The 17,422-nt window shown below is 56.8% G+C and overlaps 3 protein-coding genes and 1 long non-coding RNA gene across 13 annotated transcripts in view; 2 read left to right on the forward strand and 2 right to left on the reverse strand.

The window, feature by feature from the left end:
* Window positions 1-7,231, forward strand: part of THRAP3 (thyroid hormone receptor associated protein 3) — a 32,446-nt gene extending 25,215 nt beyond the window's left edge. For 5 of the 6 annotated variants that reach the window (XM_054802009.1, XM_054802012.1, XM_054802011.1 and 2 more), the window contains 7 exons: window positions 50-222; window positions 668-779; window positions 995-1,079; window positions 3,445-3,629; window positions 4,232-4,424; window positions 5,062-5,211; window positions 6,402-7,231. In XM_054802009.1, coding sequence (XP_054657984.1) covers window positions 50-222; window positions 668-779; window positions 995-1,079; window positions 3,445-3,629; window positions 4,232-4,424; window positions 5,062-5,211; window positions 6,402-6,623 — 1,120 coding nt within the window. In that variant the 3' untranslated portion in view covers window positions 6,624-7,231. The remainder of the gene's footprint in view (window positions 1-49; window positions 223-667; window positions 780-994; window positions 1,080-3,444; window positions 3,630-4,231; window positions 4,425-5,061; window positions 5,212-6,401) is intronic. The other variant, XM_054802015.1, reaches the window with a different exon arrangement.
* Window positions 7,232-7,291: 60 nt separating this feature from the next.
* LOC129195721 (uncharacterized) lies at window positions 7,292-9,870 on the reverse strand. Its single transcript, XR_008573952.1, has 2 exons — window positions 8,914-9,870; window positions 7,292-8,879 (listed from the first exon to the last, which is right to left on the reverse strand). It is a non-coding gene; the product is annotated as an uncharacterized LOC129195721 (long non-coding RNA).
* Window positions 9,871-10,223: 353 nt separating this feature from the next.
* LOC129195720 (SH3 domain-containing kinase-binding protein 1-like) lies at window positions 10,224-13,172 on the forward strand. 2 transcript variants are annotated; one of them, XM_054802018.1, is made up of 6 exons: window positions 10,224-10,913; window positions 11,141-11,252; window positions 11,380-11,441; window positions 11,514-11,835; window positions 11,939-12,002; window positions 12,079-13,172. In XM_054802018.1, the coding sequence occupies exons 1-6, from the start codon at window positions 10,643-10,645 to the stop codon at window positions 12,115-12,117; spliced, it is 870 nt and encodes a 289-aa protein (XP_054657993.1). In that variant the 5' UTR covers window positions 10,224-10,642; the 3' UTR covers window positions 12,118-13,172. The 2 variants fall into 2 exon arrangements, with proteins under 2 accessions (XP_054657993.1, XP_054657992.1); XM_054802017.1 differs by having other exon boundaries at window positions 11,939-13,172.
* A 215-nt stretch (window positions 13,173-13,387) lies between these two features.
* Window positions 13,388-17,157, reverse strand: EVA1B (eva-1 homolog B). 4 transcript variants are annotated; one of them, XM_054802746.1, is made up of 4 exons: window positions 17,141-17,157; window positions 16,407-16,457; window positions 14,366-14,482; window positions 13,388-14,256 (listed from the first exon to the last, which is right to left on the reverse strand). In XM_054802746.1, the coding sequence occupies exons 3-4, from the start codon at window positions 14,430-14,432 to the stop codon at window positions 13,844-13,846; spliced, it is 480 nt and encodes a 159-aa protein (XP_054658721.1). In that variant the 5' UTR covers window positions 14,433-14,482; window positions 16,407-16,457; window positions 17,141-17,157; the 3' UTR covers window positions 13,388-13,843. The 4 variants fall into 4 exon arrangements, with proteins under 4 accessions (XP_054658721.1, XP_054658717.1, XP_054658718.1 ...); XM_054802742.1 differs by lacking the exon at window positions 17,141-17,157 and having other exon boundaries at window positions 14,366-14,553; window positions 16,407-16,889; XM_054802743.1 differs by lacking the exon at window positions 17,141-17,157 and having other exon boundaries at window positions 14,366-14,575; window positions 16,407-16,471.
* Window positions 17,158-17,422: the final 265 nt, after the last annotated feature.

Raw genomic sequence — 17,422 nt, forward strand, 5'->3', positions numbered from 1 at the left:
CTGCTTCCCTTGACCCTGTTCTATTTCATATGGTCTGTTCTTTTTCTAGTCCAAGTGGCATACTGGCTCAGGAACGCAAACTGTGTCGTGACCTTGTGCACAGCAACAAAAAAGAGCAAGAATTTCGTTCGATATTCCATCATATTCAGTCTGCTCAGTCCCAGCGAAGTCCTTCTGAACTGTTTGCTCAACATATAGTGACTATAGTCCACCATGTGAGAGGTAGGTCAGAAGTCCATGTATCCTCAGATGAAGGTTCACTCCTCCCTTGCCCAAATAAGTGAGTTCATGCACTCTAGTTAATGCTGAAAGAGTTGTTTTTCAGCAGATAGGCCGTAGATGAGAACAGCAGCCTGATCATGGGTTGTCTTTATTTCCATAAATGATTTTTCTCCTGGAAAGGCAGAAGAGGCATTGTTGTTTTTACCTGAGCACTACTCAGAGAGGCTGTGACTTAGAATCAGTGTATTCTAGTGAATTTGTGACTCACTTGTTGTTGATTTCAAGATTGAAACTGAAATTTGTCAGCAGCATTGGCTAGAGCTCATCACCAGTGTGCTTCGTGTGTCCTGCAGCTGAATTTGACCAAGCCGCAGGACTGATGCACTTTGTCTTTTTACAAAAATGGTATTAATATTTTGGCATTGTTTACTCAACCCCCCAACAGAGCATCACTTTGGGTCTTCAGGAATGACACTGAATGAACGCTTTACCAAATATCTAAAGAAAGGAATGGAACAAGATGCAGCTAAAAACAAAAAGAGCCCTGAAATCCACAGGTTGGTGCCATTAGACACTGTCTAACATTTCAGGGGTATTTCAGATTTCCTTCTCCTTAACTCTGGAATAATTCAAGTATATAACTAGCTTCAGCAAAAAAAAAAAAGGAAGAATATGGGGAGTTTTAAGTACCTTTGGAAATAATTGATCTGCTTTAAATGACTTTGATCTAAAAATGAGCAAGATTATATCTGTGTATTTTCTTTACTTTTAGGAGGATAGATATATCTCCCAGTACTTTTAGAAAACATGGATTCTCTCAAGAGGAAACGAAAAGTTCCAGAGATCCTGGCTTCAAGGTGAACTGTTACTCTGATTAGTTTAATTCAACAAAATGAGTGCATTGGGCATGAACTTAACAGTGATGTTTTTGTTTAAATTACTCTCTACTTAAGTTTGTGTTTTTCTTTTAAGGATGGGCATAATTCTAAAAATGAACTACAAAGGGTTAATTTTTATTAAAAATGTATCAACAACCTTTGTGAAGTGGTTAGACTATGGTAAATGACCCCAAAGTCAATTGAGGTGAGCTTGAGAAAAAAGAGAGGATTTTTGGAACAAGTGCCCATGATGAGAGAAGAGACTTTTTGTGATATTTTTCTGCTTGTAAGTATTATTAAATCAATTGTATACGTGCAATATTTCCAACCATGTTTTCAAAAAGACATGCATGAGAAAAAGAGGAAAGTAAAACTAAATACTTATCTAAACCAAATACACTATTAAGCAGATTATAAATTTTGTTCTAACAACTTACTGTACCATTTCTGTTGATTGCTGTTACTTTAACATTCAGCACTTGTTTTAGTAGATCCAGACCATTTGGAATTTAGTATATTAGCTTTTCTGAGTACTTGAATGTTAAGCCATCGTGCTCACTGTAAACAATCATAAAAATGGCTTAACATAAAATGTTTGGAATTTTAACCTTTGTTTGTTCACCTTCATACATATTTACGTTGAACGTTGAAGAGATTTTAAACAGTCCTGCTGAAACCTTACTTGTTTCATATTTGTTTTCGATTTTTTCCAAACACACTTGTGGCTTGACATGGACGATGGTGAGATGGATTTGATGGGCCTGAACTCTGAGCATCAGCTTGGCAGAGTGTATTATAAACGTGGTTTCCAAACAGCTCGCCAGCCTTCCGTGAAACAGACGTGCCCTCACAAACCCAAATAGGTGTTTGCTGTACCACATAAGGGAGCTGCTGCTGATTTTGTCACTTATCTGTCATCCATCGTGTTGGGAGCAGTTTTATTCTCAGAGTAGAAATTAAAGCTCTTTGCCTGGGGAAAGTAGAAGAGCAAAATACCAAAACAAAACGCCTGCTCTCACTCCTGCGTTATTTGACATATTTATTTAAACAAAAAAGTGTTTAGAAACTCATGTAAGTAAAAAATTTAATAGCTAGAGAATTACTAATCCTTTTGTATTTAATTCAAGACGATTAATATGATGTATGTTGCATATCAAGTGATACAGTTCCCAAGATAAGTATTGTGTAAATAAAGTAGCAATTGCTGAGCGCAGCCGTGGAGGCTGTATGTTGGTGCTAGCAACATCGTGTACAGGCTTCCTGCAGACATACTGCTGCTCATTACTGTTTGTCAGAACCACAGCCACTGTCAATTTGCTGCTCCTCTGTGTGCAGTCAGCAGAATCTCATCCAGGTACCACTGGTCTTAAAGTATTCGCAGGTAACACAACTTCTCATTTTTCAAAGAAACTATCTGAATCCATTATTTAAGCAGCTTTATAAATAAAACTCAAGCATTACCAGATTTTTTTTTTTAATTAACTATGTAAACAAACAAACAAAGCTAGTTGTTGAGTGTTTTTCATACAGCTGGCTGGTTTTTGCTCTGTGAAACACCAGGGGGAGCTTGCATTAGCAGGCTTGCTAGGATTGTGTGGAGAAACACATACTTCCGTCTGTGGTGACTTCTTGGCACCTTTCACGTAGCGCCTTCCAGTCAAGGAGGGAGGAGCGCCGTAGGTGACGTCTGCCACAGAGTAAATCTTCTTGACAGACGTATTACAGGCTGCGTGTCAGTGGGATGTTGGCGTTTCCCAGATGTGCTTGGTTACTGCGTTTCAGTGGCCTCCATCTCTTACCACTTTGATCAGTAACCACTATCTTAGGTACCTGCGAGCAGCAAACAGCTTTTGCTTCTCTTTAAGTGCTGTTTCCAGATCTGGTGATTAAAATTCCTTCCACCCTGCTAGATGGTGTCTGTCAGCAGAATAGCGAGCATGCTGCTGTTCAGTGACACATGTCCTCGGGCTGTTAGATGTTTTTGACATGCTGTAGTTGTGATACATAATCAGTTGCATTGGAGTTCCAAGTTGTTCTCATCTCACTGGCTGTGGTGTACATAAAGTGTCAGCTTCTGTGTTTCTCCCTCCCCTATTACCAGGCTATTCTAATGCTGTTTAAAAGAGGAGAATAAAAGATAAAAACCAGTAGGAAAATTGAAGCCTGACAAACAAAAACTTATTTGAATAGCGCATTATTCTACATCTTAAAATGGATTATTGATTAGTATTCAGATAAACTCCTATTCTCCAGAAGTCTGTGCAGTCAATAGCAAAGTAGTGGTGCTGAACTAGTGCACTGTAAATCTTTGTATTAAACTCTCCCCTCTTCCCTGCGTCTGTAGGCTGAAGGGAAATATAAGGACGACCCTGTTGACCTGCGCCTTGATATTGAACGTCGTAAAAAACATAAGGAAAGAGATCTTAAACGCGATAAATCCAGAGAATCGGTGGACTCGAGAGATTCAAGTCACTCAAGGGAAAGATCAACTGAGAAAACGGAGAAAAGTCACAAAGGCTCAAAGAAAAAGTATGTAGGAAACCTAATAGCCATTTCCTTCCGCCTTTCGTATTTCTGCTGTTAAGGTTGGAGACGACATCATGTACATACAGTTGTACACCTTTTGACATAAACTCCTCCGGTGGCATGAATTATTCCTCTGCGCGTCTTCTTGATATCATTATATCTATCTGAAACACTAAATAATTGTTAAAGGTAAATGAGAAGGCTCCATGTGTCAGAATGGGTGAGTCACTTTTCCTTCTTGTTCCTGTTGCGTTATAGAGAACAGCAATGTTTAAATGACTGCTTTATTGTTAATTTAATAGTTTTCTATTAGATTAATTTTCTGTTTCACTAAAACTCTGTAGATGCATGCTTATCTCATAGTAGATGGTGTAAACACCTTAGAAGCAACAGGTTCTTTCTGGAGAAGACTTGGGACCTGTATTAGATCTGCGTGTTGTAGCTGATCCTGAGCTCTTACTCTGGCTTTTCCTTTTCGTAGTAGGAAAGGAGAGCATTGCTCCATAAGGGAGCGATAAAGAAACGATTCTTTAGCAAAGAAGTCACAACTGAGTTATTAACCCTGCTGGTGTCCCCCTCACCTCCGTTTCCTATCGCTGAAACAGGAAACACCGAAGGGTACGTGAGAGATCCAGATCCAGCTCGTCGTCTTCACGGTCCTCTCATTCGGTCAAAGCAGAGGAATATCCTGAGGAGACTGAGGAGAGGGAGGAAAGCACCACAGGCTTTGATAAGTCCCGACTTGGGACTAAAGAATTCACTGGTCCAAATGAGAGAGGAAGAGCTAGAGGGACCTTTGTAAGTGTTCTCCATCCCCCTGCCCCAAGTATCAATTCCCAAAGCGGTCAAAAAGTGGCCATTGTCTATTGCTCTTTCACAGTTAAAGCATACTGTAAAGGAGAAGCCCCAAAGACATTGTCTGGTTGTGGATGATGAGCCAGAACATGACCACTCCAGGTCTGGAGCACAGACCAGGGTGCTGAGAATATAGTCTGGGCAGTTGAACTCAAGATGTATGGAGCAGAATCAAGCCTGGAAGCTTTTGTGTGTTAGTAGTTGCTGAGCAGCCCTGATGGGCAGCATGGTGTGCATCAGTCAGTTTGGGTTAGGTTTACTGAAGTGACTCATCTGGTCGTAACCACGCTCGCTGTTTGCAATTCTTAGGCCCTAGCTACACGGGTGTCTTATGTAGCTTGTCTTGGGTGCTCTGGAAGTGTCTCTCTGTGATCTTAAATAGCTTTATAGAAACTGTGTGATCAGGTGAGCTAGAAAACACTAAAATATAGTGAGCTCTTATTTTAAAGATAGGTTAAAGGTGTTCTTGGACGGTTAGAGAAGTGACGTTGTATCTCTTGTAGCCCTGGAAGCTGTCTGAGGATGGGAGGGCACTGCCACTGCAACCATTTTATTTGTCTTCCGTGTTTTGCTGTTGCAGCAGTTCAGAGCAAGAGGGAGAGGATGGGGCAGAGGCAACTTTTCAGGCAACAATAACAGCAACAGCGGTGGCAACAATGACTTCCAGAAGCGAAACAGAGATGAGGAGTGGGATCCAGAGTACACACCTAAGAGCAAGAAGTACTACTTGGTATGTGTCTTAAGTACCAAAACACGTATGTACACTCCAGGTATATCTGGTCTTAAGTACTTTAGAGGTGAAAGCACCAGCTATCATTAAACTGGTAAAACATTACCATAGACATTAAAATTAGGCATTAAATTGCCTAATCCACCAGGTTAAGGCTTCATGTGACACTTCTTCACAAGAAGCTTCTGGCTCATGACTACAGAGAACTTGTTTCAGCTCATTGTAGAGCAGTTTGCCATTAAGTGAAATCCTAAAGGCTGTTTAAGAGCATGTGTTTCACAGTACTGTGGAAAACGCAGCTTAAATCTGTTAGTCTGTGTTGCAGATGGGCTGTGTTTCTTGGTTCTTCTGTCCCCATAAAGCATCCAGCTTCCTGGATGGGTTAGTACTGTTCCTTGCTGGTGATAGCAGTCTGCCATACTAACAGGCATTAATCTAGGAGAAGCCTCTCTGACTGTGTTCTTTGAAAAAGGGGTAGTTTTAAACAGACACTTACTCACTTTTCCTGATTTGGAGTACTTGACATCCCTAATCCTCTCATCAAATAATGCAGTCTTTCAGTCCTGTACCTCAAACAGGAGAGCCTTGATTATTTTTTTTTACTGCATTTTTTCTCTGATCTCAATGAAGGCAGAATTGTAATTTTTGGGGTATCCAGTCCCTACACTGCACTTTACATACAGAAATGGATCCGTGTGAGCCCGGTGACATGGTCCATCTCAGTTTGTACCACCTGCAGCTGCCTTAGCTCGTGCAAAGCGTTCCTGAAAGCAGCATGCGTTATCAAACTCCCCGAGTACCCACCAGTAAGGACTGAAGCTGCCAAAGTGGTTTGATTGGCAAGAAAATAAAGGGGAAATGTGTACAATATCTAAATGATGGAGTTGCAGAACTACAGTGGTGCTCCAGGCCTAGACACCCGTCCCCTGCCCACCCTGAATATTCTGTAGAGCTCCCTGTCAGGGAGGACAGGCTGCCATGCGCAAAGCCTGTGTAGTGATTATGTATTCCTGCCTTCATCTGCTGTTTTTCTTCCCCAAAACGAGCCAGCATTTCTCTTGAATGGCAGTATTCACGTGGCACTCTGGTTCGTGCTGGAGGGTTGCGTATCACAAGCCAAAGTTTTCCTGCTCTTACATTGCGAGTAGTCGGTCTGCTTCACCTGGTGTCATTGGCTTCCTCCTGTGCAGCACGATGACCGGGAGGGCGAAGGTGCGGACAAGTGGGTGAACAGAGGCCGTGGCCGGGGTGCCTTCCCCCGAGGAAGAGGTCGCTTCATGTTCCGAAAGTCAAGCACCAGCCCAAAGTGGGCTCATGACAAATTCAGTGGTGAAGAAGGAGAAATCGAAGATGACGAAAGCGGAACAGAAAACCGAGAGGAAAAGGACACCTTACAGACGACGGCTGAATAGCCGCGGTGTCGGTGTGTTTCTGAGAGCCCTGGCAGGAGGAAGGGGTTCAGCACGGTGCTGGTGCTGAGGTCGTCAGGGCGATCCTGAAGTGCTGAGAGAGCCCCGGAGAGGAGCTCTGAAACCATCCTGAAGTTAACTGCATCTCCAGAGTTCAACCTCCCTAAGTGTGGACTAGAACTGATAAATCCTTTATGCTCCGATCCACTCATGGAGTAGATCTTCCCAAAGACTTACCTTCTGGACTGAATAAGGTCAAGTACTGGGTGAGATCCTAGATTTTCTCTCGTCTGTGACCTTATTGAATGGTCGGTTATTTTTTTGGCAACAGGCTTCAAAGACAATGTGGATTTTGGTTTGTGCCCATCTTAACCCAGTAGTCTTGACATTTTTGTTTCTCTTTTATAATTTGAAATAGTAAAGGTCGGGATTAACTCACCAGTTCAAATTTTTCTCCCCTATTGTGTATTCAATTTTTTAAATTCATACTCTACTTATTTTAGGCCTTTACGTACGTAGTAACATCAATTAAATGATAATTTTGGAAACTATTTTTGGTTCTTATAAATAAGAAAACAATGAAGCATGTGAAATAAACATCTAAATGTTAACTTGTTGGGACCAAACTGCTATGATTTTTTTTAAATCTTTTTTTTAATGTAACAGTTGAGTTTAGGGCCTTTTAAAAACAATTGTTTTCCTTTTATGTTGAAAGTTAACAAAATTAGCATGGTTTCAAAAAAAAAAAAAAAAAAGACACCCTACTTTTCACCACTGTTTGTGTATACTGTTAGGCCTGGTGTGTGCTGGAGCCCCAAACTGCTTGTAGGCATTTTGTGTATCCTCTTTGCAGCTGGTTGTGAACTCGAGTGCTCTTTCCAAGGTAACATAGTTTTCTAAGAAACTTCAGAATTCTACTAGGTTAAAAATATAAAAGGAGATGAGAATTTTTCAATATTTTTTATTAATCTTTTTATAAAAACAAAAGGCAAATCCCTCCTGTGCTGGTTAAGGACGGCCGTTATGATGTATTTCTTTTTATCTTCTACTTAAAAAATATTCTGAAGAAGTTTGCAAATAGTTCTCTGGCTGAGTCAATGAGCCTTCTTAGGAGAGGCATGTCCGCGCACCGGCGCTGAGTGTGCACGTGCTGTACAGCCACCGCTCGCCCTCCTCTCCATCTCTGCCCTCCCTTCCCAGGATTGCTGTGCTGTTTCCCCACACACACACACCAACTAGAGTTTGGTTTGTTTTGACTTGAACAGTTCCTGTTTAGCAAAGCCCTGAAGTTTGTTTATGCAAATAAAATACAATAAAAGAAGTAGTAGGTGTAACTCTGCTTTGTTTTGTGTTCTGAGTCTGGGGCTTCAGACTTGCCTTCTGAACTAATTGGGGAGGCCACAAGAGCCAAAAGCCGGTGACCAGCCCCAGTGCAGGAGAGCTCCTGGGCAAGGAGGTTTTAAAACACGGTGGTCCTGGAAGAGAAACGGGGTGGGACAGCAGAACAGGAAAGAGGAAGCTCCACCTGGTTGGGGCTGCCCCTGCCGTTCAGAAGCAGCAGTTGCAAGCAGTTGCTGTCCTGTTCCTGTTTTATACGGCTCTCCAGGTGGGGAGTGCTGCACCTGGAAGCGAGAAGACTGCACTGGCCAAGCAAGGATGTTCTTCCTCCAGGAGCTGGTCAGGGTGGAGTTTGCGGGTGCAAGAGCCAGGCAGCATGGGGGTGTTTGTTTTACCCATAGCCTGATGTGCTCTCTAATTTAGTTGCTAAAGCAACTGCTGTTTTTTAAGCAGTTAATAGACCTTTTAGCCCTTTTGCGGTAGTAATACTTGCATGGGAGGGGCGGGGGGCATGGGCCGCATTCTGCAGCTCTGCTGCCAGCAGGGATTGTGTCCCCTGGGAACAGGAACAACACTCCATCCGTGCTCCAAACCCACCTTCTGGCTGAAGACACGGCTCCAGGCAGCCCGGTTCTAGGCAGGCCCTAAACCCCAGTGCTGGTCAAGTGCGGCAGAGTAAGGTGGTCGTCGCGTTGGCTGGTGCCAGGCGGGAAAGGCTTTTCCCCAGCTGCCACCGGGAAGGCAGATTGCTCCCTGCTCTGACATCTGCGGGGGGTGCTGGGGCTGCAGAGAGCAGTCCTGCCTGGCGTTGGTTAATGGTGTTGCTAACAGCAGTTGGGACAGTGATGTGGGGTAAAGGTTCGTGTTTCCCCTCACACTTGAATTTGAGCCCTTGAGCCAAAGGGTGCCTGGCATTCCCAGCTCCTCAGCCTGGGAGAGCTTCCCCCAGGGAAACCTGTGTGGCCTGGCCAGCCCCCTCTGCCGGTGCTGATCCCCCGAGGTTCAGCATTGCCGTGTGGAATGGAATGTTCATGGTGTCACCTGGGGAGCCCTGGGGCTGCTGGTGGCCCTTCCGGCTTCCGCGCTCTGCGGCAGGACTCCGGCGGTGTGGCCGCACCAGCCCTGTGCGCTCGTGGTTTGTGGTTTCGGCCCCTCTGTGGTTCAGGTTTCACTTCCCCCTCCACACCGAAGGCCACAGACGCGCAGGGAGAGGCGGGCGGCTTTGAGCTGCCGTCCGGGGCCGGGTGTGACTCCTGCCTTCCTGCTTCACTCCCTGGGTTGGCAGCCCATGCCGGCCCATTCGGCTGCTGCCTGCACGTGCGGCTCAGGTTGTCGCCACGTGAGTGGTGCCAGAAGCTCAGCCCTAGTGCTGGACATGGCCGTGCCACACCATGGGCTGCCTTCTGGGTGCTGCCGGTGGGGCAGGGCGGCCTGGGGCTGCTGCTGGTCCTGTGGGGGCTCGGGGGGCTCGCCTCGCAGCGAGGCACCGCCCCGGCTGTCTGAGCAAAGTGGTCGCGGTCACAGGGCCGTGAGTCACCCCCGCGCCCTGCAGCGGTGGCTGGATTTGGCTGCTTCTGCTAAAGCCCCCATCCAGCAGCGACAGCCCACGCCACGCCGCCAGCATTTCACTCGTGTCCTGCCAGGATGGCTGGGTGGTCCCATGGCCGGGTGAAAGGTGGGTTGGGGCAGCTGGGGGGCTGACCCTACCAGGGGGCAGGAGGAGCCCCGTGGGGTGCAGGGATACACTGTGGACTGGCACTGAGGTGCTCTCTGCTTCGACTTCCTTCCCCGCGCGGAGACGATTTCCTCTGGCGTCACGTGCGCGGCGTGGGGCCGTGGCAGCCTGGCACCGCACCGCACCGCACGGCCTCGTGGGCAGCCCCGCACCAGCAGGTAGGATGGAGCGGCTGCAGCTCTGGGGGTCCCGCGCCTGGGGACCATCCTGGCCGGCAGCACCCGCACCGGGCCGCGCTGCTCCTGGGCCGTGCCTGTGCCCTGGGAGCTGGGGCAGCTGCCGAGGAGGAGCTGGGAGCGATGGAGCCCCAGGGCCTGGAGAGCAGCTCCCTGCGCCCTTGGGGCCAGGCATCCTTGTCCCCACGGCCCTTGCGGCTGCGGCCATCTCTGGGTGGATAAAACCTGCAGGTGCCTGCGAGGTCACCGTGGCGAGGGCTGTGCTGGTGGCAGCAGGGACCAGGCAGCATCAGGGCTGCTGGCCTGCCATGGGGACAGGGTGGCCCGCCACTGGCACGGCGTGGCCCACCACAGGGACGGTGTGGCCCACCACAGGGACAGGGTGGCCCACTATGAAGACAGGGTGGTCTGTGGGCACATGCCTGTGGCCTGATGCCCCATGTCCTGCCCTGCCGGGGGGCCTGTTCCAGTGGGACCCCGGGGCTCGGTGGGAGAGGGATGCTGCTGCGCCGTAGGCAGTGCTGGGACAGCATCCTGCCCGTGCCGCGGTGCCGCGCTCTGGGGGAGGTTTGCAGCCGCCTGCTCTGCCGCAGGCAGAGGAAGCGCCGACCGCAGCAGGGCTGGGTGCTGGGCCGGGTGCGGGAATAGGTGCAGAGTTGGGTGCGGGGATGGGTGCAGGGTTGGGTGTGGGGCTGGCAGGAGGGGCAGCTGTCCCCGAAGCGGCAGACAGGGTCCTGGGTACATGGTGCCAGAGACTGTGAGGCAGAGCCGCCATGGAGCTGGCTGGGTCCCGCCGAGCACCACTGCCCGCCTGGGCGGGCGCAGCAGCCAGTGCTGGTGGGAACCGGGAGCCCGGGAGTGCTGTGGGACCTTGTCTCCCACCCGTCCTGCCTGTGGGTGCCCTGGCAGGAGCTGTCCCACCCAGCCAAAGGGTCCCTGGGAGAGGGGCCACACCGAGGGTCCTTCGCCCAGCACCTGACGAGCCCCTTTGCTCCCCGGCAGTGACAGTGAAGGACGAGGTGGGCGAGGAGGGGGAGCACCCGGGTGAGTCCTGCACTGGGGCTGGGGGGGGAGGAGGGATGGAGACGGGGACAGGGACATGCCCAGGACAGGACCCCCGTGCCTGGGGCAAGGTCCCTGGTGCTGGGCCATGGCCGTGGCGGGGGCTCCCCGGCGGGAAGCACTTCCTGCCCTGCTCTCACCCGGCCATGCTGCACGGTGCTTGCTGTGCCGGTCTCGGCCCCAGCCCCGGTCCGGCCTCCTCTCCCCAGAGCTCCTGGTGCCGGTGAGGATGGAGCCGGCCAAGCTCCCCCCCAGCAAGAGGATGGCTCCTGCTCCCCCCGTCCCTGCCAAGGCCAAGCCAGCCCCTGTGCTGGTGAGCAAGTAAGACGCGGGCGGCTGTGCTGGGGCATCTGGGGCTGTGCCGATGCCGGTGCTCAGTCCCTGTCTCCCCGACACAAGGGCTGAGCACGGCCCGGCTGTGCCGCTGTACCACCTCTGCCGTCCCCAGGCCCGGCGGACCCCAGCCCTGTGCCTTGGCCGACACGGAGCGGGGCAGAGCTGGTGACCCAGGTAGGTGCTGGGTGTCGGCACTGGGTGCTGCAGCCATGGAGGGGCCGTGCGCTGACACTCTCTCTTTGGCAGATGCCGACGGCTTCAATGCGGTGCCAGTCACCACGGCCAGGCTGAGCCACCCCACTGCCGCACGCCCCCGGGTGCCCGGCCAGCGGCCACCCAGCCTCACCCTGGGGAGCGTGGGGGGTCCCTGCGGGGGAGACCACCCCCAGGGGCTGCCCCGTGCCGGGCTCTGTGCCCCGCTCCCCAGCGTGGGGCAGGCGTCCGGCCCGCCGTGGAGCACAGAGGTGCCGGCGGTGCCGCGGCCGGAGGAGAGGCTGGCCCTGGAGGACCTGAAGGCCGAGGTCCGGTCCCTGCACATCCTCGTGGACCTGATGCGAGTCCAGCACCTGTGAGTGGGGATGGGGTGGCGGGCGGGGGGGGGGGTCCCCAGCAGCTCCCAGCTGCTCACTGTTGGATCTGGCCCCGGCTGAGCCGTCCCCGGCGCGTTGCAGGCGGGACCTGGAGGACATGCGGCTGGAGATATGCCAGGAGCGCGCCAAGCGCCAGGCGCTGCAGGTGAGTCCCGGGCAAGGGGCTGCCCCTGTGCCAGGGTCCCCCGCTGCCCCCCAACGCTCATGGCCTCTCCCCGCAGGCGGAGATTGAGCGGGTGAAGAAGGTGCTGCCCTGCTAGCGCCATGGGGGCTGTGGCTGTGGCGGCAGTGCTCACCGCTCTGTGGCCCTGGGGACACGGGGCAGGCGGGTGGCACGCGGTGCTGCTGGCGCGGTGCCGGTGCCGTGCCCAGTGCCCCCCACCCCGGCCCTGCTGCCCCCAACCCCATCCCGGGTCTGTGCCAATACGGGCCTGAATGCCCACCCTGCACCCAGGCACTGCTCCCTGCGCTGTGGTGCGGCCCCAAAGCTGTGCAACGTATAGATCTTGTTTACAATAAACTGGTTTGGGTACAGAGTGCTGCTGGGCTGCGGGTGCTGCAGGGGGGAGAGCCCCGGGGCTCTGCTCTGGGCTGACACGGCCCTGCAGGGTTGGGCTTGGCTGGGCTGGTCCTACTGCGGCATGGGGGGGGTCCCATCATGGCACAGGGGGTCCCACCGGGGCACAGGGGGGTCCCATCATGGGGGGGGACGGGGACGGACACTCACCAGGGCTGGCTCACTGCAGAGCCCAGGGCAAGAGCCCGCAGAGCTCAGCCCCAGGAGCAGATGTGCTGGCCGGCAGGGCAGGGCTGCAGGCTCCCCTAGCCAGGCCTGGGGGGGCCAAAAGTGCCCCCCCGCCACCCTCTGCACCTCATCCCGAGCTGGGGGGTGTAGTGCTGGGGTCTGCAGCGGTGCTGGGACAGCACCACCTCCTCCTCCTCCTCCTCCAGCCCCCGCACCATTTCCCAGCCCCGACGCATCCTGGCCTCCAGCCACAGGCGTGGGGCTGGGAGAACATCTGGAAAACATCTGGATCCTGCTGGCGCTGGCGGCGCGGGGGACCGGCCTGGGAAGGAGCTATTTTTATAATGCTGCCGGGGAGGGGGCTGGGGAGGGGGCGAGGGGCCCCACACCCCACGAGGCCGGGTGGGTGCCAGGACCACAGGCAGGATGCAGCCCAGCGCTGTGGGGAGCAGCCCCCGTCCCCAGGGAGCACCCATCGCCCCGAGAGCCCAGCGGGGAAACATCCGCCGGGAGGGCGCTGGGTCAGGGCCAGGCGGTGCCGGAAAGGGCCCCGGCTAATTTTAGTGGGGCCGGGGGGGGTGGGGGGGGGGTGGGGGGGGGGTGTGGGGAAATTGGCCTGGAGAGGCGGCCATGGCCAGACACACACACACACACACACACACACCCCACACCCCACCCCCCCCCCCCCCCCCACCCCCACCCCCCCGCACTACTTTGCAGCTCGCTTGGCTGCTGCAGCCATGGCCACCCCGGCATGCAGGCCCCCCGCCACACTGGGCTCCAGGTAGTCTATAACAGCACCATGTTTCTGGGGCAGGACCCCACAGCTTACACAGACAAACGGCCCGTGACCCACAGGGTTGGGTCTCCCTCCCATGCCGAGTCTCTGGGGCCAGCGCCCACGGCCGAGCCAGGCAAGGTCTGCCTTGTCCTCGTCCCTGGAGGGTCCTGGGGCTGCTCGGCTGGTGCCAGCAGTCGTACCAATGGCTCAAAGTGCATCGTGTCCCGCAGCGGCGGGGGTGAGTCTGGCCCCGGGGGTGCCCGGGTCCGGCTGGCAGTGGTGCAGAGATGCTCCGGAGCAGCTCCTCCAGCCCAGGGGCAGCGAGCAGTCCCCTCCCCACCATCCTCTCGTCTCCTGGCCCCACACCGGGTCCTGGGCAGCTCCTGGGGGTGGCACGTTGTCGGCTGAGCGACCGGGGGAGCTGGGCACAGTGCTGGGGCAGCTGCGCCAGTGCCGGGGCTCAGTAGTAGTGGACACGGCCCAGGGTGCCGGTACCAGTGCCCAGGATGTCGGGCTGCCCATTGCGCCAGATCTCACGGATGATGCGCTCGCGCTCCTCCAGGCGCTGTGCCCGCTCCAGCTCCTCTGCCGAGGCGAAGACATTGATGGCCAGCGCTCCGTCCCCAGGGCCATGGCTCTCCAGCGGGATCTCGGTCATTGGCAGCAGCGACTCGGATGCTGCATGGTCAACAGTGTCCTCTTCCTCATCCTCCTCATCGTCCTCCTCCTCCTCGTCCTCGCTGAGGTCCCTTGGGCAAGGCGGGGGGCGTGTGACGGGCCGGCAGGAGATGCGCAGCACCAGCAGGCACAGGGTCAGCACCAGCCCGAAGCAGACGCCCAGCACGAAGTAGAGCCCAAAGCTCTCGGGGTTGGCTGTGGGGAGAGCAGAGGGGATGAAGGACCGGCCTGTGCCTGTTGTGGGGCCCACGGTGGCCCCGGGGTCCCCTTGGGACGTGTCCCCACCGGTTCTGGGCAGGCTCACCTCGGATGTGCGCATATGCGGCCATGCTGTTGCTCAGCAGCTCCATGTCCCGCCTGCGGCTCTCCATCCTGCGCCTGGTCACGCTCAGTGTCTCTGGGGACAGCACGTGCTTGGCATCTGCGGGACACGGGGGCTGAGCAACGTGGGGCTGGAGCCCCCCAGAGTCCCCGTCCCCTCTCGGGCCATTCCTGCATGCAACCATGCCCCGAGCTGGAGCAGGGACTTGTACCCAGTCTGGGCTGCTCCAGACGGGGCTGAGCCCCACCAGGTCCCAAACCGGAGCCGTCCTGCACCCGCCGCCCCTCCATTCTTCCTGTGGGACTAGGACGGATACGGCTCCTCCAAGACACTGCGTCAAGCGGCTCTGCGGCACTGGGCCAGGCTTTCCATCCCGCGCCCCAGCCCCAGGCACAGGACGTGGGGCCGGGCCGTGGGGCTGGGCTTGGTGCCGAGCGGGGCCAGGGTCCCAGCACAGCCCTGCAAGCCTGCCCACGCCGGCAGGGCCATGGGGTACGTGGGAGCTGGTGCTGCCTGTGCACACGTGTAGGCACACGTGCACTCCCCACACAGCCCCTCTGGGACAGCGTGTCCCCGTGCTGCTCCCAGCCCAGATCCAGCCTCGGCCGTTTGCCGCAGGGGCAAGGACTGGCCCGCGGTGCAAAGGCCGCCAGGCAGCAGGGAACACCGCTGAGCCGGGGCTGATCCCTGCGCCCACCCCACACACCCCCCCCCAGCTCCCACCACAGCCCTGGAGCAGGATGAATGAGGGCCAGGTGCTGGCCCAGGAAATGTTGCTGTGCCTTCCCAGCGGGACCAGCCACAGGAACCTGCCCTGGGAGTTGGGGAGGGGACGGGGTGCCTGAGCCCCCGCTGGGGTGCAGGGGCAAGCACCCACCTCCTCCTGCCCAGGACCCGTGTGGCTCCAAGCAGCTGAGCACCGGCCCTGGCTGCCCATCCCTGTGGCCCCTCACTGCCCCCCACAATGCTGCTGTGGGGCCGGGTCCCCCTCAGCTGTGGGGTGCCGAGGCCCCCAGGGCACGGGGCTGGATGCAGGGCTGGGCAGCGCGCAGGGTGGAGGTGATGCAGCGCCTGGCCCTGGCGAGGGACAAGCTCATTTCCCAGAAACGGCTCCAGGGAGGGAGGAATGAGGAAAGAAATGCAGAAAATGTGACACATCAGCAGAACCATCCCCGGACAGTCCAGTGCTGCAGGGGCTGCCGCACATCCCAGGGCTGGGCAGCCCCTCTCGGTGGGACACCCTGAAACACGGGCAGTGGCATCTCCGGGGGGGTCCCAGTGCCCTCCCCAGGGAGCAGCCCCACTGCCAGCCCCTGCAAGGGGGCCGGCTGGGAGCTGCACAGTCCCACTGTGGGGCTGGAGGGGCAGAGCCCCGCCGGCGGCAGGGCTGCTGGTGAGGGCACCGCCGGGCTGGCTCCAGGGCCATCGAGGTGCTCAGCACCCAGAGCTGGGTGCCCACGGCCTTGGGCTGTGGCAGGCACAGAGTGTGAGTGAGCCCGGGGACAGCAGGGACAGGCAGAGGGAGCTGGGCCCCGGTGGGTGCTATGTGCTGGGCAGGAGAGCGCTGAGTCCCCACCGCCAGACCGGGGCTGCCCTGGACCCCCGGGGGCACCAGAGTGGGGTCACCCTGGGATAGGGGTGCTCCTGCGGGCACAGCCCCAGAGCGCTCAGCCCTGCATCCCCGAGCCCTGCGTCCCCAAGCACCAAGCTCCGAGTCCCCAAGCACCCAGCCCCGAGTCCCCAGGCACTCAGCCCTGCATCCTCAACCGCCGCGCCCCTGAGCCCTGAGCTTCGCATCCCCAAGCACCGAGCTCCGCGCCCCCAAACCCCGCGGCCCCGGGCACAACACTGGAGCACCTCGAGCAGGCAACGGGGTAGAGCCGCGACACCCCACCGTGGCCATTGGGGCTGGGCAGAAGCAGGGAGGGTGTCGGGGTCCCTCGGGATGCCCCGTCCACCCCGCGGTCCCCTGCAGCCATGAGCCCCGTGCCGGTGCCCGAGGGCCAGCGTGGCTGGTACTCACCGGGGGGGCAGGCGGGAAGGCGAGCGGTGGCAGGAGCCCGCTGCACTTTGACTGGAGAGAGGGAAGAGAGAGAAAGGTCTGTTTAGCATTAACGCCGCAGCAACAGGAAATAGTTTGGAGGCGGCTGGCGGTCAGCGCTCTCCGCCGGAGCCAATGGCAGCCCCGTCCCGATGCTGAGCGGGGCGCGGGACCGGGGTTCGTCCCGCTCCCCTGGGACGCTGCGCTCGGCCTGCTGCGGAGCCGCCCCGGAGCCCGAAGCCGGGAGCAGGGAGCCGGGAGCAGGGAGCAGGACCGCGGGCGGGCAGCTCCAGGGCCCATCCCGGCTGTGCCCAGCGCCCGCCTGGCAGGCCCAGGCCTGGCTGTCCCCAGGCCCAGGCCGGGCTGGCGGTGCCGGACTCCAGCCAAGCACCGCGGCTTTGCGCGGCTCTGCCTCGGTTCGGCGAAGCCCCGCGCGTTGCACCGTGCGTGCAGGGGGTCCTGGGGCAGCCCCCCCCCCCCCACCCCGGGGCGGTGTGGGGCCGGCAGGGTCCTGCCCTGCTCCTGCCCGCCCTCGGCCCCCAGCGCGGCCAGGCAGGGACGGAGCAGCGAGGGCCCCCCCACAGCGCCCTGGCCCCGCCGCAGCCCGCCGGCAGCGTGTGCCGCTCGGGAGCGGTGCGGGGCAGAGCCGAGGCGCGGGCAGGGGCTCTGCCCCACGCGGGTCAGCCCCGGACACGGCGGGGCTGCTGGGGCCGGACCTGCGGGACGCGGGGCTCTGTGCCCCACGGCTGTCCCCAACGGGGGCCGGACCGGGCGCGATGGGCTCGGCGCGGGCAGCGCCCGGCCGGGGGAGCCGGGCCCGGGGCAGGGCTGGGCTGCGGGGCCCCGGGGCCGTTCCGCTCCGCGCCCGTCCCGCTGCGCCCTCTCGCGTCTCCCCACGCACAGCAGCCCCGCAGCCCCCCCCGGCCCCGCACTCCCCCACCCCGGTCCGCGCCCCCCGCTCCCGGCTCCCCCCACCCCGCTCCCGGCCCCCACGGGCT

This window comes from Grus americana, chromosome 23 (genome assembly GCF_028858705.1).
Source record: "Grus americana isolate bGruAme1 chromosome 23, bGruAme1.mat, whole genome shotgun sequence".
Lineage (NCBI taxonomy): Eukaryota > Metazoa > Chordata > Aves > Gruiformes > Gruidae > Grus > Grus americana.